This window comes from Delphinapterus leucas, chromosome 6 (assembly GCF_059928025.1).
Source record: "Delphinapterus leucas isolate spDelLeu-1000000601 "Yukka" chromosome 6, BTC_Dleu_Yukka2, whole genome shotgun sequence".
Classification (NCBI taxonomy): Eukaryota; Metazoa; Chordata; class Mammalia; order Artiodactyla; family Monodontidae; genus Delphinapterus; species Delphinapterus leucas.
This window is the reverse complement of record NC_143134.1, coordinates 60,480,166-60,490,120: the sequence shown is the minus strand read 5'-3', so window position 1 is coordinate 60,490,120 and position 9,955 is coordinate 60,480,166. Positions and strand designations below refer to the sequence as shown.

Below are 9,955 nucleotides of genomic sequence, written 5' to 3'. Positions count from 1 at the left end.
GAGGGGGACCAAGCGGCGTGCCAAAACCGCCCTATCCCGCATAGAGCGATGCTGCGTAACCGAGCGGGCTGAGAACCCCCCCTCAGACAAGCTGCGGTGAAAAGAAAGCCGCATCCGCTCTCCTGTGAGCCGAGACCAGAGAACAATGAGTTCAAGCCCTGCACGCGGAGGCTCGTGGTGCCACGCCCGGGGGCGGGCCCAACTCGCGGCCTGACGGGAAACGTAGTGTCTAAAGCTGTGCCAGTGCAGCCCAGTTGCTCGCCGGCCCGGGCTCCGCGCAACTACAAGTCCCAGCAAGCCCCGCGAGGCCTTGATCAGCCGCTTTTCGCCGGGAAAGGAGAGGGGCGAACATGGCTGAAGGCAGCGGCGGCGGCTCAACGTGCGGCGGCGGGGAGGACGGCAGGCAGAACCCGGTTCCCAGCAGTGGCGGCTGCAACTTCCCAGAGTACGAGCTTCCTGAGTCGAATACGCGCGTTTTCCATGTGGCCGCTTTCGGGGAGTTGTGGCTTGGCCGGCTGCGCGGGGAAGGGGACTTGTCGCTGAAGGAGCCGCCGGCACCGGCGCTGCCCGGGGGCCGAGGGGTTGCAGACTCCGGCCGGGAGGATGAGGCCGTGGCCCGGGATCTGGGCTGCAGCCTGGAAGCGGCAGCCGAGCTGAGGGCGGTGTGCGGGTGAGTGCGGGGCCGAGGGGCTCTTGCGGCTTGGAGTCAACCCGGGTGCAGCCTTGCTCCTGCGCGCCCCTGGGCCTCATCATGGGGGCGGGCCTGTGGTTTACTCCCCGGGGTAGAAGGGCCGCCCTATCAAAGCTTTCCCAGAACAACGGGAGAAGTCCCGTGATGGGAATGCACAATTTCTGCTAGTGGGATTGAAAGGACGAGAGAGCCGCGTGAAAGATTAATTTTTCTGTTCACTAGTTTTTAAAGTGCTTATTAATGTAGGAAAGCAATCAGAGTAACAGCGACGTGTATGTCTTTGACAAGACACTTTGACGACGGAGGAACCTTAGTTTATGATGAGGCTGGAAGGATATTTAACCACAGCAGTGTCAAAACCTTGATTATCTCGTCTCTTTTGGGGACCTCCTGGGTATACTGTTATTGAGATATTCCTCAAAGTGATTTATTTTAAATGAAAATATTAAAATAACGATCTATTTCTCCATTTAACAGTATTGGCCGCCTTCAACCAGGCATATATCCCTTTCTTTATAGAACATTGGCACAGAATTCGCCTTTAATTCTGGTTATCTGATTGCTTAATTATTCAGTGATGTATTTAGGACACAACTCCTGCTTGCTAAGGACAGGATGCGGTGATTACTTTGTTTGTTTTTGTTTTAGTCTCGATAAACTGAAGTGCCTTGAGGAAGGGGAGGATCCAGAAGTCATCCCAGAAAATACTGACCTAGTGACTTTGGGGTATGGAGGACTTTGCTTTTGTTACTTATTTAAATATTTTTTTCAACATTATATTATTCGAAAGTTGAGAGTATGGTATTGTTATCCCACCTCCTAAATTCAACCATTGTTGACATGTGGCCGTATTGGCTTTAGCTGTATGTGTTTGAGATCCCTCGTGTGTGTCTTTTTCTATGGCTGAACTATCAGTAAGTTGCAGACATCATGATAATTTACCGCTAAGTACATCAGTGTATAGCTTCTGAAAGTATGATCCTACTACTTAATCAGAGTGGTATTATTATACCTAAGAAAATTAACAGTAACAGCATTATCTCTAATATCCAGTCCATATTCAAATTTGTGTTTATTTTTAAGTGTTTACAAAGGTACAGTTAATCTGCTTAGATTTTGGGGTGGCAAGCTAAATACTCTGATAGTGTGGTAAAGGACTACTTTTTGAAAATTTTCTGTCAGAGCCATACTTTTGTAAAATAGGATAAAAATGAATTACTAGAAAAATGAAATTAAAAGACAAACATAATAAAACTCCAAGTTTTTTATCATTAAATTCAACAGTAACATTACTGTCATATAGGTGTGAACATTTCTAAATGCTTACTCTCATTGTCTGTACTGATTGGATAACAAATAGCTCATAGATCAATTCCGGTCTGCCAACCACATTTTGAGAAAGGCTGCTCTATGGTAATACTATTATAGAGAAACTGCATGTAATAGTGAAATTTGTAATTTCCAGTTTGTAGCCCGTTTACTTTGCACCATCTCAGCTATGTTGTCATACTTTATCCTACCCTTTCTATTTAGGCAGGCGTTTCGACCCTACCTTGTTGTTGGCTTATTTTTGTAATTGCCGAATCTGTTTCTCTTATCCCTGTTGCTAACACTTACATTAGCAACACTTGGAGCACTATAAAAAGTTCCTGTCTTTGCTAGGTCCTGTGTCCATCCTGCTATCACCTAAGCATGCTCATTTGCTGAGAAATCGTCAATGGCTCAACCTCTCCTCTATGGGCAAATTTCAGATTTTTTTACTTAGACATTTGAAACCTTCCACATAGCCCAGATCTGCCTTTCTTGACTTGTTTTCAACCATTTTCTCTTTCAGTGCCTCAGGATGCACATGGCCCCTCTCCCAACTGAACCCTAACCTAACCAGTCTTTGAGTCCCTAACATTCATTTCCACATCTCTACAACCCATCTATCTCCCTTTGGAAATAGATACACTCGTAATGTCTAGAATTCTTCTAACATTTCTAAAGTCCTTGAAGGTTCATTGAGAGTCCAAGCTCCTTCATCTGTGAATTGCGCTTAAGCCTGTCGGACTGCTTTACTCCATTTGGTACACTTTAACTATTGTTGATTGATTATTTGGATTTTTTTCTAAAATGCACATCTGATTGTCTCACTGTCTTACATAAAATCTTTCAGTGGTTCTTAGGCATAGTCCTGAGTTCTTAAATGGATCACAAGGTTCTCTATAGAATGGATCTTGCTGGTCTTTTCGGCCCTACATCGCTGCAGTGCTCCAGCCATGTTACACTGTTTTTCAGTTCCTAGAATGTGCTCTCTCATCCTAGGCCTTTGCCTAGAACACTCACACTTCCTTATCCCCCGGTCTGGCTGACTTCTACTCATCTTTCAAGTTTTAGCTGAAGGACTAAGGACTCCATCTAGCTCCCCTTTTATGCTCGTGTAGCCGGCGATACTTCTCTAATTGAAATACTCTTCACACTTATACTGTACTTATTTAATTTTCTGTTTTCTAGCTAGACTTAAAAGTTCCATAAGCACCCACTGCCATGTCCCTCATTCCTAGAATTTTGGCATATAATAATAGGGAGTCAGTAGATACTTGTAGAATGAGTGGAATAAATGAAACTTGCATAAACCTAAGGAAGCGATTTTTTAGAGATTGGCTAAAAGAAGAAAGTTGATATTTATAAAGCAGACTTTTTTTTTCCTATAGTTAATTACATGCTAATTGGCTTATAATGATGTTATTGAGCTATGTGAAATAGTAATTTTCAGACTGCTTTACACAGTGCTTCCCCTGGCTATTTTCTGTTACTAGATCAACTGGATCTCCTTGGTTGTCTTCTAGTCCCTTCCATAGGAAATGTGAGTAGAATTATATGTATAATCTAATGTAAAAGGAGTTAGTGCAGCATTCCTTAGCTGGGATTATTTTGATGTACTTTAAAACTATTATATTTAAAATAAGACTAATCTTAATCTTAACAGTACCACAAGTGAATTAGGCTTGTGCCAAAAGCCAAAAATCTGTATCTCTCTGCTTTCTCTTTCACTAAACCTTCCTTTCTTTTCCCTACCAATAACTTAAAAACGTAAAGTAAAAACAAAACCTAAGTACATGACCCCTTTATTGTGGCATAAAATACATTTCTAGCACTTCTTTTCTCCAAAGGTTAAGCAACATTGTTTTTAGTACAATAGCTTGTAGATAGAATATTTAAGAATATAATCTAAGAAAAATTTCCAGAATGGGGAAGAAAACCTGAACAAATTAAAAGGGCTCACTGGTTACCTGGGAAAATTAACTCAGAATTATCAACTCTGAGATGTATCCTAATAAAACAATTATATTTCAGAGAGAAAATGGGTAACAAGGGGCATTAAAAAATATATAAATGCAAAGGTAACCACTGGAACAAAAATGCAAATACCAAACCTCCCTCTGCAATTTCTAAAAAATAGACAAGCAGAAAGACATGTCTCATAATGAAAAAAACAGCTAATATAACAAAATACACACAATTAGAAAATGTAATAGAATTGAGGCCAAAGGCATCAGTTTTTCTACAGTCTCATAAAAGGGTTTAGATTAGGCTCACAAAACGAAAACCTTGCAGAGACAACAGACACATCTAAAATAAAGTAATTCAGAGAGGTTAAAAATAAATGGTGGGACAAAAGTATACCAGATAAATGGAAAGAAAAATTGAGCAGATGTAATGGTCCTGATAACAGACTAATAAAATTCAAGTCCCCAAACATTAAATATGACAAAGGACACATTTTAGTGCTAAAGGCCACAAACCACAGTTAAGATAGAATACTTATATATACCCCAAAGAATATAGCAGCCAACTTTATAAAACAAAACTATAGGGGATCCAAGGAAACATAGCTAGAAACACACTAACGATAGGGCACTTTAATATACCAATCTCAGCACAAGACAGATCAACTGGCTAAAAAAAGTGAGGAGGCAAGAGCTCTAAACAACATAATCAGTAGGATATGTCTTATGGAGATACATGTATATACATAAAATTTATAACCCTGTGTTAGAGACTGTGTGGCACATTCACAAAAGTTGGTTATATATTAGGTCACAGAGGAAACATCATAACATCCATTGAGTAGAAATAAAACAAACAGCACTCTCTGATCACAACATAATAAAACTATAATTTACTAACAAAAACAAAAATCAGGCCATTCTAACATGGAACTGTTCTAACAGGGCTGCTGTTACAACATGGTAAAATATATATACCTTAGTTGTAAAGCTAGTATCTTATTTAATAGGGAAGCAGTACATATATTTCTGCTAAGATCTGGAATAAGCAAGCATGCCTAGTATCTCACTGCTTTGCAGCATTGTATTACAGGATTAGCCATGCAGTTTGACAAGAGGAATCAATTAGAAGCATAAGAGTAGTTAAAGAAGAAAAACTAGATCTATTTGTGAATGATTTAATGGTATTACCTGGAAAAGAAATCAATGCTAAAACAGACAAAAACCAAAAAAGAATTTAGTGTAAGAGCAGGATACAAAATTGATTAAAAAAATGGCCTTCGTAGATACAAACAGTAAACAATTAGAGGACATAATGGAGGAAAATCCCATTTACAATAGTCAAAAAGGTTAAATACTTAAGAATAAATTTAACAAGAAATGTGTAAAACTGAGGTAAGGGAAAATTTTAAACCCTCCTGAAAGACTCAGAAAAGATCTTGAAAACATTGAAAGATATCCTCTGTTCTTGAATAGGAATACTAAGCATTATAATGTTGTTCTTTCTAAGTTAATTTACAGATTAAGTGCAATCCCAATAAAATGCTAAAAGTATTGGTTATTTTATGGAGTTAGACAGTTGATAATAAAGTTCATATGGAATATATTCAAGAGTAACTAGGAAAAAACTGGGTGAGGAGGAGAAAATTGTGAGTGCCTGGTAATTTTACCATATATTAAAATATACTACAAAGCCTTTATAATTAAAACAGTGGGTACTAGCTCATGAATAGACAGATAGACCAGTGGAATAGAAGAGAAAGTCCAGTTAGATTCAAATGCATATGGAAATTTAGTATGATGCTATACACTAGAATAAACTCCAGAGGGAGTGGGATCAAAATGTAGAAAATGAAACATACCTACCTTGGTGTAGTGAAAGGCGTTCTAACTATGATTTAAATCCAGAGGTAATAAAAGGAAAAGATTGATAAAATGGACTACATATAAAAATTTAAAATTTTGCATGACAAAAAACACCATAAACAAAGTCAAAAGACAGCTGCCAGACTTGGAGAAAATATAACATACACAAAGGGCCGGTAACCCAAATATATAATACCTTAAAAGTTGAGGGACAAAGACCAAAAACCCAAAGGGAAAATGGGGAAAAGATATGAACCAATAACTCACACACAAAAAAGATATAAAAATGACTCACAAACATGAAGAAATGTTCATGCAGATTCATTATTAGAGAAATGCAAGTTAAAGTGACAGATACCTTTTTTCTCCTATCAGACTGGCACAAATTTTAAAATATACATTCTTTTGATGAGGCTGAGGGAAGCAGGCATTTTCAGACATTCCTGATGGAAACGTAATTGATAGCAACCCTCCTGTAGGGAAATTTGGTAATGCCCAACACAAAATTACATAGGCACTTAGCAGTCCCACTTCTAGCAATCTCTACTGAAGATATACCTCCAACAATATGAAAATTTATTATGCATAAGGTTATTCGTTGCAGCATTGTTTGTAATAGCAAATATTTGAAATATCCTAAATATACATACATAGAGTGTTGAAGAAATTATAGGACATCCACACAGTGCAGTATTGTGTAGCTGTGCTCAAGGATAAGGAAGGATGAACCAATAGATTTCTAGGAAATACTGTTACGTGACAAAAGCAAAGCCCAGAAGCATACGTTACCCTGCTTGTAAAAACGAAGTTTCATTGGGTATCAGTTTATTGGCTCTCATCTAAAAGTGTACCCTTTTTGCCTGCTCTGTAAAAATGAGTCTCAGCTCTTTAAATGTTTTTCCTTTCCCAACTGGCACAGTATTAAGCTTTGTCAGTAAAGGGCACAGGAGAGACTTTGCATGAGGAAGGAGTTCTGCTTCTTGGTGCCATGTGCTGGCTCAGCAGGGTCCTGCAGCACATACAGCTTCCCCAGCATCCAGCTCCCACAGTACCCAGCAGTCAGTAGCACAGAGCTTTCCCTGCTGCTCCACTCCCCTTGAAACCTCCCTGGAAAAGCTTTTCCTGTCACCCTTGAGGGCAGATTTCCAGCAGGTTCCACTGATGCACCCTAGCAACTTCTCTGCCATTCAGCGAGTCACAGCCATTCCCTCTCCAATAAGGTCTGGCTCTCAGTCCTGGGGGAAGAAAAGGGAGCCTTCCTTGGGTATTCTTTCTTAGCGCAAGGGGTAGGGTTCCTTGTATGCTATTCCTTTGTTCTCTAGCGTTCTCTACTTCTTACTTGCCAGTCTCTCATTACTCCAGTCCTCTGTTAAAAGTTAATAATTCTTTAGATTAAACTTTGTTCAAATTACTGTTTAGTTTTTTTCTCCTAATTGAACTCAGACTGACACAAAAAGGAATATAAGAAAATACATAGGTATCTGTGTATTTGAACAAAAGAAATGGAGAGGGTAAACCAGAACCGTAGAGATTGGTGGCCTGCGGTGGGTGGGTAGGACAGGGGTGGAAAGAAAGGAGGAAATAGGTACAGGTTAGTGGTCGGGACAAAGAGGGAATGATACTTCTCTGAATATGTATACCTTTTATAACTCTTAGAATCATAGTAGTGTTTCATATATCTTTTACACAACCCAAAAGTAATCAGACAATTAAAACCAGCCAAGATGTAGGGGGAGACCCAAAATAGAATGTGAAACTAACAAATGAGTCTATTGTGTTACAAATGAATAGCATCACAACACTGAAGAGAATTAGTAAGAAAGATCTAATCTGATTCTGTATAAAAGTGTACTTGGATTCAGTGTTGTAAGGCTGAAGACAAAAAGAACTATTAATTTTTAGTGTTTTTCACAGGGGTGTAGGTTAGCAATTCTGAAACCATGTTTTTTAAAGAACTGAATGTTTAAGTGAATAGATTATAGATAAAGGGAGCTGGGTTTCTTGTGGAGAAAAGTTATAAACAAGGAAAGGCTGAAGGCTAAAATGAATCCTGATTTTAGTTTGGGATTAGAAGTATTAGTATAAACTCAATGGCTTTAAAAATATATAACAGAGTATTGGGTTAAATAAACTACATTATTGAAGTTAAAAAATATATAAACAGAAAAATACAGAAACACAGATATTTGTACATGTGTGGTTTAGTATATATATGTATGTTTCGTACCTCTCTCTGCTGAGAGTCCTGGAAGCAGTGACTGCAGTAACAATGAGAACACCTCATGCTCAGGTACAGGTGTCTAAACCTCTCTCCAGTGAAGGAACTAGGGCTCCTAGAAGTGGTTGATTCCAGGGCTGAGACACGAAAATACAGGGTGAGCCTTGAGCATCTTCTGTGGTGCCAGAAAGCAAGGAAATACTTAACAAGAAAAAAAAAAAAAAGATGGCTTGTTGAAAGAACAGAGCCAAATTGAAGGAGCTCCTAGTGGCCAAAACTAGAATAATTTGAGCAACAGAATAACAGTAGTATTAGATTTTAACCTGTAGAATAAAGTAAATATTTATGAGTTCATACTAAAAATATAAATAACCAAATAACTAAATAAATAGGAAGAAAGAGGCAGGTCTTCCTCATAATACCAATGAATAAATGTTAAAGGAGGAAAATAGAGAATCACTGTTAGGTATAAACCACAGTAATAAGTGTTGTAGACAAAATCTACCGGTGAGTGCTGAAATTCCTGGATGAAAGTTTGAGGAGAAACAAGATTTGCATAGTCTCAAAGTATCTCCCCACAAACACTTATCAGGGACAAAGGAAAAGAAAATATCTTTCTAGTGTAGGAACCTGGCAGACAGGAGCTTAACCAAGGTAAATATCTACAGGAATAAGACATACTAATATTAACATTATGAATGTCAGGATGATACAGTGAGAAGGAAAACATCATTCTTGTGGTATTCTTGTCAAAAGTTTATAAGCTTACTCTAATTATGAGGCAACAGCAATTAAACCCAAATTGAAGGACTTATATAAAAACACTGATTAGGGCTCTTTGAAAGTGTCAAGGTCGTGAAAGACAGAGACTGAGGAACTGTAGAAGACTGGAGGGGAAAGGAGAAATAAGAAATGCAATGTGGTGTCTGAATAGGATCCTGGGACAAAAAAGGCAGTAAAGTTAAAAATTTGTGAAATTCAAAGAAGTTCTTTAGTTAATAATACTGTATTAATGTTAATTTCCTGGTCTTGATAATTATTCTATGAACATGTAAGATGTTAACAGGGAAAGCCAGGTAAGAGATATAAGGGAATTCTTTGTACTATTTTTGCAGCCTTTCTTTAAGTCTAAAATTAGTTCAGAATAAAAAGCTAAATATTAAAGATATTTTTGAAGCCCCAGTAAAGAATGTTGAAGTTTGATTTTTCTTGTAACAGGGTTAGAAAGAGACTTCTGGAACACCGGGAAGAAACCATAACGATAGACCGGGTCTGCAGACAAGAAACATTTGCTTATGAGATGGTAAAATGTCTTATCTTTTCCACCTCTTCCCATGAAACAAACTCTCACTGATGTTAGTGATGACTGTATGGGGGCTTTATATTGGATGTGCTTAGTTGGAAACAAATTAGAGAAACTTCACTGGGACTGGGAACTAGTAGGAGAAAAAGACCGATAAAATTCAAGTGATGGGGAATTCCCTGGCAGTCCAATGGTTAGGACTCCACTTTCACTGCCAAGGGCGCAGAATCGATCCCTGGTCAGGGAACTAAGATCTTGCAAGCCATGCAGTGCAGCCAAAAAAAAAAAAAAAAAAGAAAGAAAAAAAATTCAAGTGATGGCACATTTTCCTGTCAGATTTTGGCCTTTATTTTTGCTTTTACTTTGGTCTTGCCCTCTGTATTAGGCTAATTTCATGCCTTTCACCACCCTCTTTCTGATATTTTTGTTCTCCTGATTTTGGTTTAACTCTATTCTTTTCTAATCCATTATTTCTTAGCTAAAACCCTCAGAATAATTTAAGATGGTGAATAATGAGGAATTAAGTGTTAGTAGACATGATAGGTTCATTCAGTACATGTTCTTGACAACTTATTATGAGCCAAATGCTGTTTTAGGCACTTAAT

The 9,955-nt window shown here is 38.4% G+C and overlaps 1 protein-coding gene across 3 annotated transcripts in view; it reads left to right on the top strand.

Annotated features, from left to right (window-relative positions):
- The first annotated feature begins 327 nt into the window (after positions 1–327).
- The window catches only part of SNAPC3 (small nuclear RNA activating complex polypeptide 3), a 51,780-nt gene continuing 42,152 nt past the window's right edge, over positions 328–9,955 (top strand). The window contains exons 1-3 of one of the 3 annotated variants that reach the window (XM_089913207.1): positions 328–670; positions 1,340–1,417; positions 9,266–9,350. In XM_089913207.1, the coding sequence (XP_089769333.1) occupies positions 351–670; positions 1,340–1,417; positions 9,266–9,350 (483 nt within the window). In that variant the 5' untranslated portion in view covers positions 328–350. The remainder of the gene's footprint in view (positions 671–1,339; positions 1,418–9,265; positions 9,351–9,955) is intronic. The other 2 variants (XM_022573770.2, XM_022573771.3) reach the window with 2 other exon arrangements.